General features: G+C 41.1%; 1 protein-coding gene across 5 annotated transcripts in view; it reads right to left on the bottom strand.

Moving 5' to 3' along the window:
• Positions 1–25705, bottom strand: part of NCOA6 (nuclear receptor coactivator 6) — a 72378-nt gene that overhangs the window by 30099 nt on the left and 16574 nt on the right. For all 5 annotated transcript variants that reach the window (XM_077831876.1, XM_077831880.1, XM_077831877.1 and 2 more), the window contains 8 exons: positions 23705–23859; positions 22430–22708; positions 18205–18360; positions 17104–17226; positions 13531–13659; positions 9571–10386; positions 5516–5662; positions 3452–4559 (listed from right to left, as the gene is read on the bottom strand). In XM_077831876.1, the coding sequence (XP_077688002.1) occupies positions 3452–4559; positions 5516–5662; positions 9571–10386; positions 13531–13659; positions 17104–17226; positions 18205–18360; positions 22430–22664 (2714 nt within the window). In that variant the 5' untranslated portion in view covers positions 22665–22708; positions 23705–23859. The remainder of the gene's footprint in view (positions 1–3451; positions 4560–5515; positions 5663–9570; positions 10387–13530; positions 13660–17103; positions 17227–18204; positions 18361–22429; positions 22709–23704; positions 23860–25705) is intronic.

Raw genomic sequence — 25705 nt, 5'->3', positions numbered from 1 at the left:
TTATTTTAAATTGCCGTACAGTGCTACTGGGTGCTGTTAAACAGCTGCTGTGTTTTATCCAAGTGGTGGCTGAAGTGATATCAACAAATTCCTCTCCTATAGCGAGTAATAATTAACTACTGTTTGTAAAACACTTGGAAATCTTTGGACGCCAGGTGCTGGATAAAAGTGAAACATTCTGATAAAAGGGAAAACAATTATTTGCAACAAATAAATCGGATCCTTTTCAAGAAGGTCATTGTATTAACTGAAAGTGTGATTCTTTCTATGGAATGTAGAAAGATTCAGACATTTCATAAGATTGTTAGAACGCTCTTTGATACCGGGATATGATACCATATTCGGTGCATTTAATTCCACTATAAGCCGCTTTTGTTGTAACACTTCAGTTGCTTTCGTTCTCAAGGATTAGTTCTGAAGAATGCAACAGGAGTTTGAGACACTGTACAAACATACATACACAAAATACATTAAAAAGATACAAGATTGCAAGGTCAAACACTCAGCAATTAAGATATGCCAAAATTAAGGTTGCCTGCGCAGCCTTGATTTGTCCCCCTTGTGCATATGCATTATGATGCAGCCTTAAATTACATGAACATATAGTATTCTTTCCACAGGACCCCTGCCTCATTCATTGCACATGATGAACCTGTTCTGGGGATAAATTAGGGTTGTGTAGTGAAAGAGAGTGTTGTCTGTAGGACCCCTGCTTCATTTGTTAATGAAATTGGAAAGCATGCAGTGAACGAAGCAGGGAATTGCAGGAAAAGAAAGGATGGGCTCATGGGTAAGGAAGTTAAATGCTGCCTTGGAGAAACTGATTTGATCCCTGCCTCTACCACAGAACTCCTACATGGTGCTGGGCAAGCCACTTGAACCAATAACTTTTCACAGGTGATCACTGATCAAGTATTCCTAATTTTCTGGTGCCTGATTTGAGACCCTGGAGTCTGATTTGCAGAAGTGCTGAGCACCCAAGGCTGCAACTGAAGTCAATGGGAACTGTGCTTGGCACCTGAAAAATCCATATCCTTAGTGTCTCAATTTGGGCACCCAAAATTAGTGGGTACTTCTGACCTTAATCAAGCTGTGCCTCAGCTCCCTATCTGTAAAAAGGCGATAAAAATCACATCTCAAAGGGGTGTTGTAAAAATAAATTCATTAATGTGTGTGAAGCACTCAGATACTGTAGTGATGATAACTATAGATCATCCCATGAGGAAATTAATAATTCTGTCTTCAGAGCAGGATTTGGATAGTGTGGAGTAAGGCAGATCCGGGGCCACATATTGAACAATGAGGAGAAAACAAAATATCCAACAGCTTCTCATTAAGTGAGCACCATGCATTCTGTGCAAGACAGGGCTCTTGTGGGGGAAAAAATGTGTGTGATATCATGTAATTAAAAACTGTACCATAATGCATATGCAGAAGAGGGACAAATTAAAGTTTTCACAGGCAAATTCTGGCATGTGCTAACTTCTGAGTGCTTGTCTTTGCAACCTTGATAATATTCTTTTAATGTAGCTTGTGTGTGTATGTAATTTCCAAGGTTTTTAAAAAGTAAACAGAAAAATCAGAAATTCTATCATGTGGCTTCATACTGAAACCAACATGGGTCACAAGCAAGGCTGAAACCCTCAGATCCATCACGGATCTTTTCACTTGAACTAACAGAATTAACTGATAGCAGTAGTAGACTATCATCCTGTATGTGGACCAGTACTAAAGGAGGATGGGATACTTTGCCAGTGGGTTGCTGACAGCAGAGGAATGGTCAGATTCAGGATCTTGTGGGCACAGACTTCTGACCATTCCTCCCAAGCATGACCCTTTGTGCCCTCTCTCTTCCAACCTGTCCCTGTCCCAGTCTTGTCTCTTCCCCACCCCTGACTCTTCATTCCAATCCCATTCCCCTCTCCTACCCATTCCTAGTCTCCACCCCTCAGACTTGTCATCTTCCAAGTCCCAGGCTTCTACCCCAGCCCCTCCCCCAATTTCCCTCTTCCCTGTCAGCCTCCACTCCCAGTTCCCTCTCTTCCCCGCCATAGGCCCAGCTCTTGCCCCTCTGCATTTGAATCAGATAGCTTCCTCCTCAATACTGCCTGGGCCCAACAGTGGGGATATTAAGAGTAGAGAAGAAACAGTCTCTCTGCTTTCACTTCAGGTGTCCAGACCTGGCACTTCAGGTGTCCAGGCCTGCAGCATCTCAGAGCTGCAATTGCAGGGAAAGCCCTATTTTGTCCCAGGCTGAAGCATGTCCAGTGAGCACAGAATCTTTGGAGAATTTAGCTGCTAAAATTTAAGAAGTTTCAACTGAGCGTGTGCAACTTTGATTTTTTCAAGGCTTATAACTTGTCCAAATTCAGACAGATATCCATGAGAACAACAAATGGCATATCCCTGACACAAATACCACTCGTGCCAATGTCCATCCCGGCCTCAAAGAATGGGAGCACCAGACCTTTCCAAAGAAAAGGTTGCCAGAACTGTTTTTTAACGTGTAAGCAAAACTATGTATTTTTCTTTAGCCTTTTTCTTTGAAATGGCTGAACAATTTTGGCTAAAGTTTTCCAAAACATTTTACACTTAGACATAGCATGGAAAGTTTGCCAAACTAACCATTTAGGTTCAAAGTTATATGTGATTGAAAACAGGATCTTATAATGGAATAAGTTGAGCAATCTTAATAACAGCCAGCCTAATTTTAAGAAGATTTGCTCATTACAATATTTTATAGCTACAAATAAGGGGTTTATTGATGAATGAAGCTGAGGTTCTATCCCTGATCCACTCTAGGGGGAAAAGGCACCAGGTTGAACAGCTTTAAGATAATGACGGCTCACGATCATTATTTTAGGTGTGGCATTGGAACCCTCAACAGATGTATGCACACTAATTAGCAGCACTTCTGAAAGTGCCCCTCAACCTTTCTCACTGTGGCTGTCATGCTGTATAAGCACGAATGCTCCCTCCAAAGTCCTGCAGAGCTGCTGCTTCTGTTGCTGTTATAGAACAACTTGTACACCTTCGATTCCCCTCAGTCGGGGGCACTGACACAGCAGTCTCCCATAGGCCCTTCAGCTGGAAGATGCCAACATTACGGTAACAGTAAAGTCTGCTGCAGTTTCCACGGTATGCATCTGATGAAGTGAGCTGTAGCTCACAAAAGCTCATGCTCAAATAAATTGGTTAGTCTCTAAGGTGCCACAAGTACTCCTTTTCTTTTTGCGAATACAGACTAACACGGCTGTTACTCTGAAAACTGGGATGATGGCCAATTTATTTTTGTAGTTTAATTCCCTACCCACGCTCACCCTGAATGAGGCAGAGCTGTATCATTTAATCTTCCTTCAAAAATGCTTTTGCTGCAACATGCAAACGTCTAGGATGGGGAGACACACACACACATGTCGTCTTGCTGAAAACAAGAGAATGTTAAACTTACTTAGTTTGTTCTACTTGCTGATTATTTTTCTTCTTCCTTGGAGGCTTTTTCTTTTTGGGTTTATTGGCATTCTGATTGTTCTGTTTGTTGTTCACACCAAAATGTCCAGCAGATATATCACTTTGTAGCAAGTTTACCAACAGCGGACTTGTTAGAGTGACATCTTTATTGACTGGAAAACCAGGATTTTGTCCACAGGAAATCTGATTCCCATTTGGTGGTCCACTAAAAGAGGCATTAAAAGGTAGCCCATGTCCAGTAAAATGACTCCCCGAATTATTATTGTTTCCTTGCATTGCCTGCAAGTGGGAAGGCACCATATTTGGTTGCTGTATGGGAACTTCAGGTAACATCTGTGTCAAGCTTACATCACTGTTTGTTGTAGTAACAGAATCCCCATGTTGCTGAGACACGTGGGGGCCAGGTACTGTGGGTCTTAAAACCTGTCCTTGAATTCCCATAACCTGAGAAGGATTGCCATTTACAGGGCCTTGCTGTGCCATGGTGAACTGCACCATGTTTCCTTGCATATTTGGGGTTGGTCCTCGCATTATTTGAGCTGGCCCCGTCATAACATTAGATTGGTTTTGAGTATTAAATGGTTGTTTATTGCCTTGCATCTGATTGGTCATCATCTGTTCCATCATTGAGTTTTGCTGTAGCAAGACCTGGCCTTGAGGTCCCATCATTTGATTATGTGTCGTCATCATCTGTTGGCCCTGCTGGGGAATCATTTGCTTGGGTGGAGTCATCCTTTGTGGTGAAGGACCAAGATTTTGGTTTTGGGGTGTTACCATCATTTGGCCTTGTGGCATAAGCTGGGCTCGAGAAAGTATCATCTGGTTTTGAGGATTTAGAGATCCTTGAGCCTGAATGTTCACCATTTGTGCTTGGGAGGGTACAATTTGCTGATGCATTCCCATAAGCTGAGACTGTGGTCCTTGCTGAGGCTGTCCCTGCATGTTGCCCAGATTAACTTGTGGAACTCCACTAGCACCAGCCTGCTGGTTGTTTATATTTCCATGAAGTCCCATTAAACCGGTCTGCATCAGATTTGGTGGGCCATGTGGTACCTGCATCTGATTTTGAGGAGGGCCTCCTTGACCGCCTTACAAAATATGAAAAATTAAAAGTTAAACATTAAAACTTGCACTGGCAGTAGACACACAAATAACTTAGTTAAAAGAGAAACACACCAATTTAGTTACTTTATCATTTATTTTACCAGTGATTTAAAATATTTGTCAACACATTCACAAATTTCTGCCACAACATTTGACACTATGGCAGATAGTCACATGGAAGTGAAAAGGGCCAGGACTTAATCCAATCCAGTAAGTGTGTTAGTTCCTACATAAACAAGCTTCAAATCTTGAAGCTATTCCATAATATGTTTCATAATAAAGACAGCAACATATGAGGAATACTGACAAGATGACATGATCAGAGCTTGCAGAACTGAGAAGAAAAGTCAGCCTAGAGGACTATATTTGGCTCGTGATTGAAGCATTAAAAAGGAAATTGCCTGTAATCAAAAGAGACAAAAATGTGACTGTCTCTAAACAGGGGTAGCTTTAAAAGTTTATTGGAAGATGAAAAGTTTTAATAGAGAATACGCGGGACTATATTTCTTCTATGACAAAGATAACACATATTGTTTTAAACTATACCCAAGATTCTTCTTGTGGGGAGGACATCCCTTCTGGATCTTCCCTTTACTGTTTCTATACTCAGAGACCCAGTGTTGAGGAACAATCTTCTTTTCAGACAAAGAAGGCTGGATGCAGTTACCTCTGGAGCTCACAAGCAACACCACTCTGAGCAATGGCAGATGGGGTTGTTTGAGAAATGAGGAACTTCCTGTGCTTGCTGTCACCCTGGAAGCTAAGCATACTGCCTCTGCAGTATTCCCAGCCCCAGCTAGCAGAAATTATATAAAATTGGCAAGAGTAGAACATTTTTGCTGTACAAAACTGCCTACATTAAAGGAGTAAAAGTTAATTACAGAATAAAGACAAGTAAACAAATTTTGAGGCGTACAGAAGAAAAATACACTTGACACACCTGGATGTTGCACATTTTGACTTGTTTGTAGCTGAGGGGCTCCACTGCTCACAGGTGTACCGGGTACTGTTGAAGGCACCTGACTTTGCATGAAGTTTTGATTAGTTTGCCCTCCAGGGAAGCCAGGTGGGAGGCGCTTGGGCATTCCTTAATACAAAACATTTATTTATTAGTTTCTGTAATTTGGTTACACGAGCGCAGACTGACAGAGTAGCTCTTCCCATCAAGTTAGCAAGGACAGGTATCAACAATCAGGAACCAATGAAAATCAAAATATTCTAGCAGCTCAGTTCTTGCCCATCTTCAGTTTAGGAATTTCCAAAAAGGCAATGTAATTTAAGATTAAACAGGAAACTATAGCAACTTTGAGTTACTGGAAAAAAAGATGTTTGTGCTGGTGTACTTATAACCTTGAGCACAGTTTATAACAGCTGTCTGCTTTAACAAACCTGGGTAAGAAGCTACTGTGTCTTGAATCAAGTTGTGATTACCTACACTGTATTTCCTACGTACACCATTATTCATTCACAAAGCGTAGATTTTCTAAAAACTGAAAACCAAGTATGATGCTTTACAGTACTCTTATCTCCTTATTTTTTATTGAATCTTTTCCTTCCTAATCACGCCCGGTATACAGTCAACATACACACTGAGTGTGTGGCAATTTCTTGTGTTCTTTAGCATTGATTATGAACTCCTGGGGGCAGAAACTTTGTCTGTTTACAAGGCCCCATGCACACACCTTTTGTCACTATTTGTGTGTGTTTGGAGGGAGGGGTAGTTTTGGGGGTTTTTTTTAAACGCAACTTCTAGCCCAGGGTTGGGCAAACTTTTTGGCCTATGGGCCACATCAGGTTTCCAAAATTGTACAGAGGGCCAGTTAGGGGAGGCTCTGCCTCCCCAAACAACCAGGCGTGGCCCAGCCCTCACCCCCTATCTGACCCCGACCCCGCTTCTCACCCCCTGGTGGTCCCCAGGACTCCTGCCCCATCCATAAACCCCCATGCTCTGTCCCCTGACCATCCCGGGACCCCCCACCCCTGACTGCCCCCTGCCACCCCATCCAACCCCTCCTCTCATTCTTGACTGCCCGCAGGGACCCCTGCCCCCATTCAACCCCCCTGCTCCTGGCCCTCTGACTGCCCCAATCCCTATCCACGCCCCCGCCCCCTGACCACCACTTCCAACTCCCCCGCCCTCTATCCAACCGGTGGCTGGTGGTGCTGCAGCCGCACCGCCCAGAGCACCAGGACAGGCAGCTGCGCTGCCCGGCTGGAGCCTGCCACGCCACCGCGCGGCACAGAGCACCGGGTCAGGCCGCGGCTCTGCAGCTGTGCTGCTGCCCAGAGCATTGTGCCGGTGGCATAGTGGCTGAGGCTGTGGCTGCGGGGGAGGGGGAACAGCAGGTGAGGGGCTGGGGGCTAGCCTCCCGAGCCAGGAGCCAGGCAGGAGGGTCCCGCGGGCCGAATGTGGCCTGCAGGCCATAGTTTGCCCACCTCTATTCTAGCCTCAGAAGAAGATGGAATTTAGCAGTCACTGCTTTCCATTTATCCCTATATATCAAAATAAGCACAATCTAATAAAAAGACTCAGGGATAGATTTAACTCAGATGTTGACAATTGCTTGGTCTTCCATCTCTATATTAAACATATTATTTTAACAATTTTTTCCTCACATTGATCAGGCTACTTTTGTCTTCCTTCACACAACAAAACATATACACAAAATAAAGACGTCTACTTTATTTACAGGTTATTATTTTTCAGGTTGGTAACTCTGCTTGGTTACACTTAACCTTTAAACTGTGAGAATGAGTGAGTTCTACTAATTGTGGTCATGATCTAAACCCAGTGTAAGGGGTAGTGCAGCATTGTGCTGCCCCTGGAGTAACCCAGGAGGGCAACTATAATTCAGCAAGTCACAATCTTCTTCCTGTTTTCCCTGCTACTCCAAGAGGGAGTAACTGTGCAGAATCTATACCTGGCATAGCACACATTCGCTGGTATGCCAGCACAGCTATGCCAGTTGGTATATTGGGGTAATAGAGCCAAGGCTCTACCTAGTCCCTGCCCCATTTTCACCCACCTTAGCGAGGGGTGGTGTAAACGACTCTGCAGGGCCCACTTCCTCCTCTTGCACATCCTGTGTTGTGGGTAGCTGGCACACAGGGGCATAAGGAGAAGCCTTGCACCTACTTAAGCCTCTGTACCATTGAGCTAGCAAGCCACAATTTGACACTCTGGCCCCACTGAGTTCCTTGCAAATTAACAACATTCTAGCACATTTAAATAAATCACTGGGACATATATAACTTATAAGTCAATCATTAATATTTCATGACATCAAGATTACTGGTCAAGTCTGAGACCTAGCTGCAAATCTTGAACAGACACTCTTTGAAATAAACTATGGAAGGACTGTCAACTCCTAGTAGTTTAGCAGGAGTTAAAGTTCAACCACTCAGAACTCAAACACAGAAAAGTAAAATCTTAAATAATTTTGCTATATATTAAATCTAACCTTCAGTTTTTACTATGCTAAATTAAGTAAGCATTGAATAAAATATATGCATATATTTGAATTATTTATAAAGCAACATAGATGTATATGGTGCTGTGTAAACAATGACAGATCCCTACCCCCACCCCGATGTGCTTACAATTTAATTCAGACATAATGCAGCAAGGGATAACTATGAACAAAGGAAAGAGATAAGAAGCAAGATCCTCAGCAGGTGTAAGTCAGCGTGGCTCCACTGAAATCAATAGAACTATGTCAATTTAAACCAGGTGAGGATACAGTAACCCATGTCCTCACCGTGGACAATAAGAAGATCTGGAAATAAGTTCAAATTATATTAATATCTTGCTAGTTGGTTGTGTCTTTATGTGAGATGTTTAAATAGTTATTAGAAAGAGTAGGATTTTGTGTTTTTATTAAGTTAACATATTAAGAATTGAGGGGAAATATTTGACAAGATTATAGGAGTAGAGGTCAAGGTTAAGACTACCTATCTGGAAGTAGTGAATCCTGATGAGGAATGAGGAGACGACAGTGGCTATTCTAGGTAAAAGGGGATCTGGCATCAGAAAGGGTAAAGAATTGCCTGTGGGTGTTGGAGATGAGGGAAGTTGCAAGACACAGGCCCATGAACAAGAGCATGAAGAATTTGAATCTGACACAGAAGGAAATCAGACACAAAGTGCAAAGACTAAACAGATGAGAGATTTGGTTGGAGCAAGAGGCATGGAACAGCCTATTGGATAGGCTTGAGGTGTACGATATGAGAACCTGGGAAGCCACAGTGGATGGTGCATTAGGCAAGGAAAGAGATTACTAGAGTATTGACAAAAGTTTTAGCAGTAGGGATGGAGTTAGATGGATGTTTTTGGAAATAAAAAAACGCAGCAGGATTTAGCAACAACTTGAATGTTGAGGAGAACAGATATGACGAACTGAATGCTGCCATTCAGGGAAATGCTGAAGGAATGTTCAGAGAAAGTATGAGATCCAGTCTAGCACAAAACTACAAACGCCTAAAAAGTAGAAAAAGTCTAGGAGGAGGCTCTTGAAGGCAACAGACAGGTGGAAGACAACAAGAAAAGGGATGTGGGATCTGGCCAAAAACAGGTCCTTAGTGCCTGTAGTTAAAGTAGTGTCTGGAGTGATGCAGTAGAAGCAGAGGACCAAGAAGAGAGCTAAAGAGGAGAAAACTGAGGAAGCATGAGTAGAAAAGAGAAGGAAGAAGATAGTGAGGGAGGTGACGTCAAAGGAGGTGTGAATTTTAGAAAAGAATACAGTAGCATACCTTGAAGGCAGAGAGAAAAGAGTGCAAATGTTAGGAAGGGGATGACATGGAGCAAAACAAGTGAGGAGAGAGTCATGGGGACACATCAGCAGTTTGAAAGGGGAAAGCTGAGACAAGTTATTTACTTATTCAATGGAAAGGGTTTTTAAACTACCTTTTTTAAAGTAACAGTCTGGATATAAATTCTAGCTGTCTTTTTATAATGTAACTTTTATTTTTGATGACAGAAAGGTCTGATTTTCTTACCTCCTAAGCCAGGATGTAAACCTTGTGGACCTTGGTTTTGCTGCTGCATCACCATGAAGTTGGGGGGTACATTCCCCTGTTGCACCATAGGATTACGACCAGGAGAACTGACAGGCTGTTGAAATCCCTGGGGAAGTGCATTATTCTGAGGAGGCCTTGGTCCCATCTGCTGCTGTGTTTGGTTAACTGTTGGAGAAGATGCAGGAGATCCCTGCTGGAAGGAGGAGGGAGAAGAAGCAGGAGATTTGCTGGTTAGGTGGGGTTGCTGTAGTGGTGTAGGAACCCGTGAGGGCCCTCCCTGGAGATTTTTCATCTGCGGAGCAGTAAATTGACCAGGGTTGTTCATTTGAGAAAAGTTTGGATGAGCCTGAGAGGCTTGCTGGCTTCCAAAAGGGTATGGAGGTGGAGGGTGGGAGGGAGTCTGGACTGTTGCTAAAGATGGCCTTGCTTGGAGTTGTTGCTGCATTTGTCCAGGCAATGGGGCCTTTTTCCATCCCTGGTTTACTGTCAAAGTACCCATTGTTCCTTGGCTTGGTGGAGGTTGAAGTGCTCCTGAAGGCAGCTGGTTCCAACCAGGAGGAACTGGAACCTGAGCTGGGGTAGTAAATGAAGGTCGAATACCCTGTTGTGGCTGCTGATGTTGCTGGGGGGGACGTGGCTGCAGCTGTGGCTGTTGCTGCAGTTGTTGAAAGTTAGCTGGGTTCATTTGTCTGTTTACAGGAACTGATTGCATTGAATGGATCTGAGGTGCTAAAGAGCCAGATGGATGATTTTGCTGCTGGATAGTTAGTCCAGACAAGAGTGGATCCATTGAATCTATTAAAATAGCAAACAAATGTGACAATAAATAATACACTGCAGCCAAAGATAGAAAACAAGAAAGAGTAAGTTACTTGCTTGCGTTTGTTTTCTCCTCTGAACTTGAAATCCAATAAAAATTCACATTCCAGCATTCCAATTTTCCGATGTATAAAATAATTAGTACACTAAAAGAAGCCAGAATTTCTGGCAACCTTAAGAATCTAATCATAAGCATTGTGAAAGGTATAAATACAGTACTGTGGTCTCCAAGAACCTATTCTTATATAAGCCTTATATATATTTACTGGGACCAAAAAACCTCCCAACTCTGAAGTGAAGATGGAATAACAAGAAATTATGAAGGTAGTGTAATTAGATAACATTTCCAGAGAAGTAGTTAATATTTTCTGTAAAGAAAAATGATAATGTTTTGCTTTTGCTTTGTGCCTTACATCAAAAGGATTTTAGAAGCACTTTACAAAACTGGACAAGAATACTGACTATTTTAAAAAGGGGCAAGTCACTTAACCTTTCTGTGCCTCAATAGTCCTAAACTCACACAACTTGCAGTGGCAAAACTAGGCAGAGAAAATCAGGCCTTCAACTTCCAGTCGACTTGTATTGAAAAATTGTACTTCCCAAAGAGGCGTATTTGCTTCTCATTGTTGCCTCAACCTACACATCCTTTTCCTAGCCCTACCTACCATAGTATTCATGATCGTTAATTTATTATAGATTCATATATAATTATATCAAAATGTAAGCTCCCCAAAGTGATAAGGTCCCCATGCTGAGAAGTTCCACACCCACCAATGGCAGTGTATAAAATAAGAATTCTAATGCAAAAGGCCAAGGAAAGGAGACTCTAGTAGGAGCTGCACCTCTGGGGGGTTGGGGGTGGGGGGGAAGAAGGGAAATCAGGCCACTTATTTAGGTGCCTAAATATCTTATTTAGATAGTAGCAAAGCTGAAAATATATTAGATGTTTCCAGACATAACATCCCTATCCTAAAGAGTCTAAAAAGACAAAGGTAGACAGATCCACATCACAAAAATGCCATCACCCTAGCTGGTAGTCTCAGTAATGAGACTAACAGTATGTCTATGCAAAAAAAAAAAAACAAAACAAAACAAAACAAAACACAAACACCCAAAAAAGAAAACACCATGGCATCAAGTCTCAGAACCTGAAGTCTACAGACTTGGGTTTGTGGGGCTCAGGCTATAGTGCTAAAAATAGCCGTGTGGATGTTCTGAGGCGGGTAGGTCTCATAGCCCCATCAGGAACATCAACATGGCGATTTTCAGAGCTGCAGTGAAAGCCCAAGTTTGTAGACCTGGGCGACACACCCTGGCATCCCAATATTCACCACAATCATTTAATTAGGATACGTTTTATACAAAGTGTGCCTTGTGAGATATCATGCTAGAAGTCTTGATTTGTTAGACATTAATATCTCGTTGGATTGTATGTGCTATCGTCATATGTGAAGTTATGAAGTTTGGCTATGAACGTGTTACTGAAACATGTTGTAAGACTGAAAACACCCACAAGCAGCCTTTTGGGTACAACAGTAAAAAAGACCAAACAATCCTAAAAGCTTATTGAGGAAATGCAAACAAGCACAAGGATTACCCCAGGAACTGTGTACAATAGAAACCTCTCAGAAACAGCACGACAGAATGGGAACTGTTTGACCCAGGTCACAGCAAAAGAGCTTTCCAGCAAGTGGAAAGAAGATATAAAAGGGGGACAATGACATCATGATAAGACCTCACTCTCCCTACAAAAACACACTTGGAAACACCTGAGGGGCAAGGATTGAACTGTTGCAAGTGATGATCCCAGGCTAGAGGAATTTTTAGCTTGTGTATGAAAACCTGGGAAAGCCAAGCTGCAAAGCCAAGGCAGCTTGTGCCTTAAGAATCTGCCAGCCTGTTTAGGGTGAGAATTTGCTAATTCATATCCTACCTGTCTACTGTGTTAAGCTCAATTTGCGGTTTTGTTTATTTACTAAGGTAATCTGCCTTGATCACTTATAATCACTTAAAATCTATCTTTTGTAGTTAATAAACTTGTTTTTGTTTTGTCTAAAACCACTGTGTGGGGAAATTATACCTTGGGGCAGAAAGCTGTTGCATATCTCTCTCCACATTGAGGGAGGGGGGCGAATTTTAGGAGCTTACGCTGTACAGTTTCCTGTGCAGTGCAAGACGGTACAACTTGGGGTTTACATTCAAGAGGGGCATGTCCTAACAACTGGGAGGTGCCTTAGCTAAGCCTTCCCAGGCAGAGCTGATCTCAGCATTTGTGTGAGAAGCTGCAGGGGGTGTGTCCCTATCTGTGTGTATGCTGGTGAAAGAGGAGAGCGTGGCAACTTATCACAGCACCACAGTGTGAAAGGAAGCCCAGGCTGGTGGGTCAGGCGGGCTCAGTGGTACCCTGGTTCCAAGTGGCACCCTGTTATACTGGGCTCTGGGATGCGCTGCCGCTGGTGTGTTTTTGCAGTGTAGATATACCCTAAGAATTGACAGCACACAAAAACTATATTATTCTCTGACCCTGAGTGGTGATCCCTCCAGGCAGAGAGGAGGAACAACAGTGTGGGGAAGCTTTCCTTTCCAGATGCAACTAAAAATATTTTAACAGTACTACAGTAAGAAACAATTCTGAAAATGGTCATCAAGATTTCTGTTACTAAAGGTTTTTCTAATGTTTAAAACCTGTAGAAGAAACCTTTCCAGGTAATGACAATACTTTCTTCCAGTGAAGAAATCATTCAAGGAGGGGTGTCTGTTAGAAAAGTAGGGGGACAGCCCTGGACCAAATTTTGGTGATATCCTTCAGAGTGTACTCATGTCTCTGTATGCTGAAGGAAAAAGAAGTCAGAAGTACTTTGCGGTAAAAAACTGTCAATAACAATAGTTGTATGTAGTGTTATTGTAATCTCTTTTATTCAACCAACTTCTGTTGGTGAGAGGGACTAGGTTTTGAGCTTACCGAGAGCTGAAGAAGAGCTTTGTAAGCTGTGTAACTTTGAAAGCTTGTCTCTCTCACCAACAGAAGTTGGTCCAATAAAAGCTATCGCCTCCCCCTCCTTGTCTCTGTAACAGCGATAGTGACAGACAAATGCTATTGCTGTACATGTTCTTTTTTACCTGACTGTGAAGCAGGTCGAGGTGTCCTGGGCTGCAGCTCTGCATTAGCTCCACTTGCCATCATAGAAGAGGAAACATTTCCACTCTGGGACATCATAACAGTTGCAGGGTTGTTCATTCTTATTAACCCTAGAAAATTAAAAATCATTATTTGTTAGATCTTAGATGCAGTTGGTCATATTACTGTACCTACAATGGATAACACTGGTTTCAAAACAAAAACAGTTAGAATAGCATTATCAATTTTTCATTAAACAAAACATTTCTTTAAATGTAAAGAATTCTTCCCCAAGAAAAGACTCAAATTGAACTTACTTAATGAAAACTCCACTCATTTTAGTCAGCTTATCAGTCTGAAAGTTTGCGAAGTACGAAAATTCTCACTAGTAATAAAAGGAGGTATTTATACAAAGAATATTTCGAAATACTATTGGAATTTCTGAACCTACCACTGGTGGCATCTACTGTGCTAAAAAAAAAAAAAAAAGTGATATCTGACTCAATGGCAATATGAAAGCTTCACATGAGAAACTGAAAAATGTGCTTAGCTACCAGAGCAGAGGTGGGCAAACTACGGCCCGCGGGACCCTCCTACCCAGCCCCTGAGCTCCTGGCCCAAGAGGCCAGCCCCCGGCCCCTCCCCAGCAGCCTCAGCTAACTGCACCGCCGGCGCAATGCTCTGGGCGGCAGGGCTGCAAAGCCGCGGCTGCCTGTCCTGGTGCTCTGGGTGGTGCGTCTGTAGAGCCGCCAGCCACCGGTGCTCCAGGCAGCGCGGTAAGCGGGCAGAAGGCAGGGAGCACGGATGATTGGATAGAGGGCCGGGGAGTTCAGGGAGGGTGGTCAGGTGGTGGGGGTGTGGATAGGGGTCAGTGCGGTCAGAGGGCGGGGAACAGAGGGGTTGAATGGGGACAGGGGTCGGAGGGCAGTCAGGAAGGAGAAGGGGGGGTTGGATGGGGTGGCGGGGGGCAGTCAGGGGCAGGGGTCCGGGGACAGTCAGGGCACAGGGAGAAGGGGTGGTTGGATGGAACAGGGGTCCCAGGGGGACAGTCAGAATGAGAGGAGGGGTTGGATGGGGCGGCGGGGAGCAGTCAGGGGCAGGGGTTCCGGGGGTGGTCAGGGGACGGGGGGTGGGGAGGTTGGATGGGGCGGGGTCGGATAGGGGGTGGTGGCCAGCCCACACCTGGCTGTTTGGGGAGGCTCAGCCTCCCCTAACCAGCCCTCCATACAATTTCGGAAACCCGATGCGGCCCTCAGGCCAAAAAGTTTGCCCGCCCCTGTACCAGAGTGAGGAGCAGGATATAAAAATAGATTAGATGAACTAATATTTCTCTAGGATGGAAACTTAACTGGCATAAACTTTTGATTAATTTTTAAAGTGCTTTATGACTGTTAAGCTAATATTTTACTGGGATGGCAATTTAGTCTCTTACATGTGACTTCCATATTGACATTGATTTGCTTATCACTTTTTCCAGCAAGATGGTCACCTCCCTTAGTGTGTTCAGAAATACCAAAAGGCCATTCAAAGCATGTTTTCATGTGTCTAGATCTGTAAATAAAACAAAACATCTACAATGTAAATAAAACATTTAAGTTTAACTTATTGCTTTGGTACTGAATCAACAGGAAAAAAAAATCTGTAGCAGCCTAAATCTTACAGTGACTGAACTATTAACCAACAAAGCTATATATATATTCCTCCTTTTATTTCTGGGGAGAAGCATTTCTTACCCTGAAAACTTCAGATTCTAGGGTAAACAGACAACTTTATTCCAAATGTATTCATTAGCTTCTCTCTTCAAAGAAAAATTAGCTTTAATTAAAGTAAAAATTTGAACTCAGAAGACCTTTGAAAAATGTGCAGCTGACGTTTTTGGTAATATTGAACCAAGTAATAATGTATAATGCACTTTACACATTCAAAAAGCTGTACAAACATTATCAAAATACACCTTGCAAAGTATTCATATGTATTTTCTTTGTTACAGATGAGAGGCAAAAGAGGTAAAGTGACTTGCTCAAAGCCACACTCCAAATCAGTGGCAGAACCAAAATTAGAACTCAGGACCTGAGGATTACAAATTCTCATGTCATTCCTCCAGACTACGTAGATTCCTCATTGACAGAAATATTATTTTAAAATCAGAATATGTTAATTCAAAGTGATTTCTTTCCTGAAGTCTTCAACCTCTCTGCAGAATGGATTTGTAGTGGGAATGGTAGATTCTTCCCTTTTCTTGTGTTAGGAAAAAATGGCCTCAAGCATCATTGGCAGTCCTATCCTCCAAATAATAAAAAAGTCATACAGTTCAAGGAAAAAAAGGGAATGGAGAACCAGTCTCACTTCCACGAGCCTGTGGCAAATATACTCTAGTTACAATAATGTACCTTTGATTTTTTTTTTCTGTGCTACACAGAAGGTAAAAACAAAACAAAAAACACTTATCTAAGTGAACTTTTGGGAAAGTATTCTGAATCCCACACATACAAATCTAGCTCCTAATCCCATAAAGCTTTAACCATGTGCATAACTTTACACAAATGTAATCCCATTAACTTGAACAGGACTACTCACTTGTAAGAAGTTACACATATACTCTGGGCTCTAGAAAAGCATTAAGGAGATGGAGAGAAAAGGACCATATGAAGAGATATTTGGAGAAAAAAACTTCATGGTTTCACTCAGGCTGAGATTTTTCAAAAATGTCTACGGGAATTAGGCACCCAAATCTCTAACTTTCCATGAAAAGTACACTGAGACCTAGGAAATGAAGCTCAAAGATTTTCATAGTGGAAGTAATAGTCTATTTTACATTTTTTGTTAATTACAGTGATTTAACTACTCTTAAATTAACCAGATTTCCACCCACAATTTGCAATATGTAAATTTCTTTTCCATTCATTCCAGTGGATAGCTACATTTCTCTTGTCCAAATCTACTGTACATTAGAATGTCAATGAAAGCTCCCTATTTGTTAATTTTTTAAAAAGTTGTATTAAATCCTATTTTAATTGTTTTAAAATTATTTACTTTGCTTTGTAATTAAATACAACTATTAGAATACTTTATTACAGAACGATTTTCCTTTAACTTATTCAGTAGTGTGACTTCCTGCAATTTAAGGGTTATACTGGCATGATAGGATAATGGATGGCATATATGCAGTTTTTGTTTAAGCATACAACTTGGATGAGAAATAGTTCTCCATTACAACAGTGTTAATGTACAGGAAAACAGCCATACTAAAGCAGCAGTAAAACTGAATGAATAATGCAAAAATGTATTGTGGGAATCTGTGCTAATTTTCATATGAATTCACTTTTCTGTGATCATGCACCTTTTGTATTCACTATCTGGACATTCAACTGAAATTTACTAGCATGGCTACTTGTGGGAAGTAACAACATACAAGTATTCACACACTGGATATTTTACATGGGATGGGACACTGACAGCAGGGAAACTGGTATGCATATTGCTTATTGAAGTTACAACTCTACTAGCAACTGTTGCTACAATCATGATAAGCTTAGTAATAAATGTAATAATGTGTAACACTAAATTTAACTTACCTTGGCCACTCTGAATGGGAAATCCTGTCTCCATTCGTATTGAATTGCCTGCTCCCATGGGCCCATTAATCCTGACATCTTGACTTCTATTTTGACCTAAAGCCAAGTTGATGGCACCTTCACCTGGAAGTAATACACAATCTATGGAGTTAAATTATATACATGGGGTGGGAGGACAAGGGAGAGGAAGGAACCAACCTAAAAAGCAGCATTTAAAGATGGTGTCAAATTTTGAGCTACTTTGCACTTTGGAATATAGGGTGATTATGTAACACACACTACTCTTGCCCACTCCTCAAGTATGCAGTCAATATATTGAAAATTGAATTGTGGCCTTTAATAAGCGAAGAATGGAGCATCCTGAGGCAAAAAGACTGACAAGCTACATGCCCTGGGTTTGAACCTTGCATACTGTGCCCTGGGCTTGTTCTTGTAGGATCAGCCAGGAGTGCAACTCTAATTATGAAAGCCACTGATTTTAAGAGGAAAGCTTCATCTTAGACAACAGCATGAAAATATGCAATTTTTTTTAAAAAAGATAATGGCTAATCTACATTAGAAGCACTACAGTGGCACCGATGCAGCTGCGCCGCTGTACCACATCTGGGGAAAATGCTCTATGATGTCAGGAGAGAGCTCTCCCGTCAACATGATAAAACCACCTCTACAAGACGCAGTAGCTATATCAGCGGGAGAAGCTCTCCTCCCGACACAGCACTATCCACACCAGAGCTTAGGTTGGTGTAACTTATGTCGCTTATTCACACCCATGAGCAACATAAATTATACTGACATAAGCGGTAGTGTGTACAATCCCTCAGTAACATGTTGGTAATGACATTCAGAAACACCTTCTACAGAATTTCAAACTCAAGTAACTATTACATGTAAACTTACCCCTGAAGGAACAAACAAAGTAAGTGTTGTTTCAATACAGCTACAGAAAAATGGACTGCTTCAGAAAACAAAGGAAGACATTTCTCGAAACTAAAGTTTCAGAAGGTCTGTGAAGCCCATTCTCAAGCACAAAAATTGCTTATCAATACTGCAGTTTTAGCACAGCCACAATTTTAGCGCCTCTTAACAAGAGATGTGACGTACCTTCAATCTGAACAGAGAGAATTCCCAAGTCACGGAGCTGCTGGTTGTTGCTCTGAGCCAGAATTCGCAGCCGCTCTGCAGCTTCACGGGGTATATTAAATGTAACACGTACACTGTTCCAGGGTTCTACCTTCTGCAATTTTAACTTGTTGGATTCTTAGTTAAAAGAAAAATAAAATGGAGTATTAAGTCATTTTTTAAACAAACAATGTAATAGCGTACCAGAACAAAGATGAAAACCGAGCTACCTATTTGGCTTTCAAGATTGTCAATGGTTATTCCAATATGTGGAGATGGGGAAGTTTTCCATACAGCTGTGTAATCATGCCAAACCATACCAGTTATTTTCCCAAAAAGTCAACTTCATAAAGAACCACAGAGATGAAAACCAGCACACCATGGCCAACATAGTAACTCAGAGAGGCTATCAGAAAATTAAAACTTTTTTTGTGTAGACTGGTTTGAAACGGTGTAACTATTCAAAATAAATGGCTATACAGAGAAGCAGAGTTCCAGACTGAGTCAGTTTTTCATTCCTGTAATAGTCTTCACTATATATGTGGCTCTGAAACTTACCAGTAGCATCTATGAAGAATACACATCCTTAACTTCAACTAACTTGCTTAACCTCCTTTGGTATACTCAACTCATATTTAGACAGCATATACAACAAACATATGTAAAACCTACAAGTTTTTCAGAAAGCTAGCTACATTGAATCTATTCAGTCCCCTCTACGTAGATCATCAAATATTGGAAAAGTAATAGGTAGGAACCAGAATAGATAGGTGAAAGGCAAATCATCCTGGATAAAGTTATTTAAGTTATACTTATCCAAAGCATGTCACTATGCAATACATTAAAATCATCTAAAAATTTTATTCCTAATATAGATGTACAGAGCTATAATTTTTAACTTGTTCAAGAAAGTCTCTTTACAATTTGGACCTATGGTTGCTGTTTCCCAATCACTTGATATTTTCCCCTAGTGACAAAAGACTTACTAAATTTGTTAATTATTTATTCCTTAATATCATATCACTTGTGAATGTAATAATCCATCACTACCAAGTGCTTAGTGTCTCAGCCAAATGATTAGTGTAACAGCAGAAAGACATCTCTATTGTACTGTTTATCCTCTTTCGTATCTGCAGACATTGCCTCAAGGGTAAATTATTTAATCCTCCCTTTCACATTGATGTAAAGAACTAATTCTTCTGCCATTTCCTTTTCTTTCATCAATAGCTCTTTATTGTTCTATCCTATTAAAAACCTTGTTGGATCTCATTTTATACTTCTAAAAAACATTTAAAAGATCTCATTACTGGTTTTAATATACCTAGTTATTAGTGATTCATTTTCCCTTCTTGCTTTTCAAATACTATTTATCTCAGGTTCTTATACACGTCTCACAAAGATGCAGTTTATATCCCCTATACTTTCGGAGCTCTATTTTGTTCTAAAAATCAGCTTAAACAATTTGCCACTCGTTCACATTAATTTTAAAAGTTTTAGTTTCACATAGAACCATGCATTTTTAAAACCAATTCCTTCACTTCTTCTAAAGCACCTATTGCCATAGTTTATAATATATGCTATAACAGAGTGGGATTTGCTCAAATTAAATACAGATCCACCCTAGTGCTTAAAGGCAATGAAAAGACTCCCAATGTTGGATCATATTAAAGAAGTTTTGTATTAAAATCACAAATGTGTTTGATTCCCCATAGTTTAAATTCCAGGGTATTACTAATTAAGAGGTCTCCTGGTTTTTGGTACTGTTTCTCTCCCTCTATGTGTGAAACTTGCAAGCTGCTAATTGTGTTAGTACATTCTAAGACAGAGTCTGTTCTCAAAGCAAGTCTCTGTAACAACAACTACTCACACAGAGAGAGACTCAAAGCAATACTCTGTAACAACAGAAACAGCACCCAGAGAGTCCCCACCCTTTTGTTGTATTCATCTCGCTTTGTTAACAATTGTGATTAAAATAGAGATAGAGCATGTATGTGGATGGATGCTTGGTGTGGATAATAACTGAATGACCAGGGAGGTGCCAGCCTAAGAATCCAGTGTCCATCGGCTGAAGAAGGCGTCAAGTGGAAATAACCAGGGGGCCCCGGGAGGGCAGACTGGAATCCACCCAACAGCCTCAAGAATGGGAGAACCAAAGAACAGGATAACATCTGGCAGCACAGAGCAGTCAGGAATGAGCCATCTGCTGATTGATTGAGCAACAGCACGATGAAGCAATTCCCATAGATTGGCACAGGAAGAAATTCCTATAAAAATGCACTCTAGAAAGTGAGAACTTTGGGGTCTGATTCTGCAAACCAACTTTCAGGAGCATCAGATGAGCATCTGGCAAGGCCCTGCTCCCTCCTCATGTCCAGGCCACTTGGCCAGTGGCTTGTCATGAGCAACTCTAAGGCTGGTAACTATGATAACAACCTTGCAGAACGTGTGTGTGTGAATAAATATGAAATTGAATGGAATGTTATAGCTGTAACTAACTGCTTACTAGAATTCTTTCTGTATTCACAATAAATGTGGCATTTTGCCTTTTCCCCTTTAATAAGATCCTGCTGGTTTTTATTTTATTGGTATAACACCAATTCCCACTGAAACTGATGGATCAGTTCCTGACTAAGGTACAGAAGGAGGAGATTAACACGAGGTGAAAAGGATTTTTTGGGGGAGCACTCTAGAATTGGTAGATCAATTACATTATAATTACTAATGACCCTACACTGCGGAAAGAGGTCCAGGATAACGCAGGAAATATTTAAAACTCTGACCGATAGCGTAAATGGGCCAATATTCAAACACACAAAATTGACTAGATGGAATAGAGGGGTCGAATCTTAATTCAAACATGTGGAGCGAGAAAAAGAACCTTCCACAGAATCTGAGACAGATTTCTGAGAGTCTACCTCCCAGAGAATCCAAAGGGGTGTAGCACAAAAATATTCCATAGGGGAAATGCATTAAGGAGAAAGAGCCTCTTACAATAAAGCATGTCTTCATGGGGAAATTATACTGGTGTAAAAAAAGGTGTCATTTTAAACTGCTATAGTTATATGGGTATAGCCTCCTTATTCAGTTTATCTTATGTTGCTTGGGAAGAGGTTTAAGCTAAACCAAAAAATCCACTTATATTGGAATAAGAACATCCACATAGGGGTTCATACCATTAAAAAACTTAAATTTCGTTTATAGCTTAATTTAATTATATGTGGTACAACTGGTAAAACTTTGTTTAGACAAACCCAAAAAAGAGTAAAATTCCTTACACAGATCTTTATTCTAGAGAACTAAAGTTCTCTAATAGCTGGAAAGAACCTTAAAAAGTCATAGTAAGCCTGGTATCTACAAAAAGTATGCAATAAAAACTATTTTAAAAGACTATAAGAAATGACTGACAAAAATAGTGAAGATCCTGGGGAAAACCAGCACATATTATGGACCTCTTTGCTGGTATTAATAGCTACATTAAACGGAAGCTGTAGGAAGTTTTCAGCTGCATACACAATTCCAAGGTATCTCAGAAAATCTATGGGTGCAGACAGGACATGGGCCACAATACTATAAAACAAATATGTATGTAACTTTTGGTGAAAAGAGAGTTAAAAAGTTGACAGTAGGATAGGGGAATTCAATAAGTGGGAGGAAAAATGCTGAACTAATAATACAATCATAATGATATTAAGCAGCTAAAGAATTTCAGAACACGTTTTCACTCTATGCTGTCCAGAGGAAAAAGTACTGTAAACTTTTACAAAAAAAAATAATCACAATAATTTATTACAGTCTAGAGCAGTGGTTCCCAAACTAGGAGGGGGCCGCTTGTTCAAGGAAAGCCGGTTGTTTACCTGCCACGTCCACAGGTTCGGGCTATCGCGGCTCCCACTGGCCACGATTTGCCGTTCTCAGCCAATGGGGGCTGTGGGGAAGCGGCACAGGCCAAGAAATGTGCTGGCCGCCCTTCCGGCAGCCCCCATTGGCCTGGAGCGGCGAACAGCGGCCAGTGGGACCTGCGATCAGCTGAACCTGCAGATGCGGCAAGTAAACAAACCAGCCCGGCCCGCCTGGGGCTTTCCCTGAACAAGCGGCGCCCCTAGTTTGGGAACCACTGGTCTAGAGTACCTTAATTTAGAATAGGATGTGCATGTGTGAGAGAGAGAAAAGGAAACAGAAGTTGAAAAGTGACAAGAAAATGGATTACCCATGTGTAAGAGACCAGGTACATTCTTCAATATGATATCCAGTTTCTGTTTAAAGTCTCTGTCATCTATATTTCCTTTAAAAGCGACAAAGATGGTGGAACCTTCACAAGTACCATCCTGTTTCAGGTCATCTTCTTCCAGTCTGGAGTCAAAATCCACCTCTAAGTCTTCCATAGTTGAGGAGAGCAAGGAAGTGTAGGTTTCTTTTAAGTTAGGTAGATCATCCAAAACCATGGCTATTTTCCAGCAATGCAAGCCAGTCAGACGTTAAGGAGATGCTTTGAAGGAAATAATAATAATAATGCATTGTAAAATAGGTACAACTGGGCAACTAAACCAAAACCATGATACATAATCTGAGCACTAGAAATTATTTTCTAGGGGAACAAGGACAGTAAAGTGCTATTGTGTTACATTTCTTACATGTGATCCCAGTGCAGATTATTCTAAGATACTGTGGTACAACAGTAACTGTCTGTTGGTCCAATAAAAGATATTCTTTCACCCTCCTGGTCTCTTCAAAAGAAAGCAGAACTGGAAGAGAGGGAGAAGGGCAGCAATCCTGAAGCTGCTCAGAAGACCACCAATGGCCTCCACTACAGCTGGAGATATCATTGCTACTCCACCGTAGTGTCTTCACCACTACCACAACTCCAAACACACCATTTTGAGCAACAGATGGTAGGATACAGGTAGCAGCAGTAGAACTAAGGCAGCATGCTTCCAATTTTTTTCCCTTCTCTCTCTAGCCACAAATATTTAAAGCGTTAAAGAGGAGACATGAATCAGGCAGGAAGAGTTATGGTAGACAGAATGGTCCTTGCACTCCGATGTAACTTTTCTTAATTTTATGCAGCTATATATGTAGCACTAACAGTATGCTTTATAATTTTATATTGATATTGGCCCTCAAAAACTTCTATTATAGCTAATACCTGTAGTAAGATTTTCCTAAAGCATTACTAGAGGGGGACCAGCCAGTTTGATAAAGAAAACCAATACGGATTCAAATTTAGAGGCAACCATTGCAAGAGAGTTAGGTGTGAGTGTCAAGGTGTCCTTGTCAACAGATATTTTGAGCAGTTCAGGGCACCTTGGAGAAGACTAATTATAAAAATGAAAACAATAGATGCCAAATCAGAGAAGGCTACAGAACTCTTTGAAACCCTGGCTGCTAAAGTTACAAAGAATACAGACAGAATAAAGGAGCCAACTTTTCCACTGCCACCATGGAAAGCACACAGAGGCTGCCAACAAGAAAATAAACAACTCACCAGGCGACCCAATATCAGGGGCTGCAAGACAAACAAGCTGATCTCGAAAATCGTAGCCATCGTAATATCAGGATTGTTGGTCTGCCAGAGAAAATTCAAGGGAGTTGGTTCACAGAATTCTTCAGAACTTGACTATCAGAAGTACTCAAGTTGACCTGTAAAGGTAACCAGTTAAAAATCAATTACACTCTCATCCCAGTACCAGAAAAGGGAGAGCACCTGGTATTGATCCCAAAGCACTACTTTGCAGACAAAATGCTTGTGGTTAGACACTGCCAGGAAATTGTAAAATTTAAAAACATTCCTTAAATAGTTAGTTAGTTCTCCAATATTTTTATATGGAGATAGAATGAAATGGCAAGTTTTTAACCAAGCCAAAGGCAATTCCAGGGTTTGAAAATGCAATAGGTACTCCTTTACCCAGGAGTCATAACAAAAGTCATAGCGAATGGAAGTCCACAATCATCATCTTACCCAACAAAGCTTACCCTTTGGCTAGCTACGCTGATCTATGAACAGATGAGACTTGAACCATCCTTCTTTACAAACTGCAATATACATATTTGGATTTGACAAAGATCTTCGGATTCCTGACAGACCTAGAATCTATTTGGGTCCTTAATGCTTGGTTCTTTCCACTTGGTTTTGCGTGGCTGACATTCTACTAATTCTTGTTCAATGTTCCTGATATTTTTATTTTATGCAATTTGTAGCTCCAGCAATAAACCCTACTAGGATACAGTTAGGTCACAACTGTAATGTAAGAGCTTGTCTAAATGGCAAGGTAAAGGGCATTAGAAGGGTGTGATTCGTAAATTGCTTTAATATGCTAAGCTCTGACTGTCCTGGGTAGACCGTGCTGGTGCAAACTAAAAGGTACCTAGAACACACCAGCAAGTTCTACATGGAGCAGTTATCACACAGCACATTACAGCACTTGACAAATCACACTCTTCTAATGTGCTTTGACCAGTTAAGAGGACCCAATTCCTGAAAGTCATTGTTAGCAACAGATGAAATTTCCTAACATAGACAGGATTGTAAGGAACACACCGTTTCAAGGTTAATACGATATTCAGAAGCTCCTATCAAAACCTTTATAGCTCAGAACTGCTGACTTCACGTCAGGATATACATCAGTTTTTGGTAGCAGTCCAGTCTCTTAGTCTGCATGAAAACTACAGGGCAGAGCTTAAAGGTCATTTGCGAAACGGGGGGGCGGGAGAAATGAGTTGACCCCTTTCTTAAAAGGAAAAGAAAAACCCACCACCATCTGGAAGAGCTTTTTAAAAAAAATAAGATGAGCTTAGACTTCTGCTGTATATATATTATGTATATATTTAAAATACACCCAAAAAGTATACCAACAAACTATTAAGGCTGTAAAGTCCAGCACTCAGAAGTTAGGAATGCCAGAATTAAGACTGTACCTTAGTTCACGCCCCGTGTGTGGATACATTAAGATACAGTCTTTAATTACATAATTGCATACTAATTTTACTATAGGACCTCTGCCTCATTCAAGGCACAGGATTGATGGTGTTCAGTGAAACCTTGTTCTGAAAACAGAATGATTATCTCCTCATGGGCTTTTCCATGGTGCTCATCACTACAGTATCAGAGTGCTTCACAAACACTAATGAATTTATTTTCACAACACCCTTGTGAAGTGAGTTAGTATATTACCATTTTACATATAAGGAACTGAGGCACAGAGCGATTAATGTCATAATGTCAACTAATTTTGAGCGCTTAATTAGGATCCGATTTTTCAGAATACTCAGCATTATATATTGCCAAAGAACAGCTTCCATTGACTTCAGTTGCAGCTGAGTGTGCAAGTCAGGCACTCAGAAAATGAGGAATACACATGCAGTGCCCACTTGTGAAAAATCTGGTTTAACTGACTTACGTAGGAACTCTGGTAGAGGCAGGAATAGAATCCAGTTCTCTAAGGCAGCATTTAACTGCTAGAACCATGAGATCATTCTTTCTCTTCCT

The sequence above is a fragment of the Eretmochelys imbricata genome, chromosome 13, assembly GCF_965152235.1.
Source record: "Eretmochelys imbricata isolate rEreImb1 chromosome 13, rEreImb1.hap1, whole genome shotgun sequence".
NCBI classification, from domain to species: Eukaryota; Metazoa; Chordata; order Testudines; family Cheloniidae; genus Eretmochelys; species Eretmochelys imbricata.
This window is presented reverse-complemented; position numbering and strand designations above follow the sequence as displayed.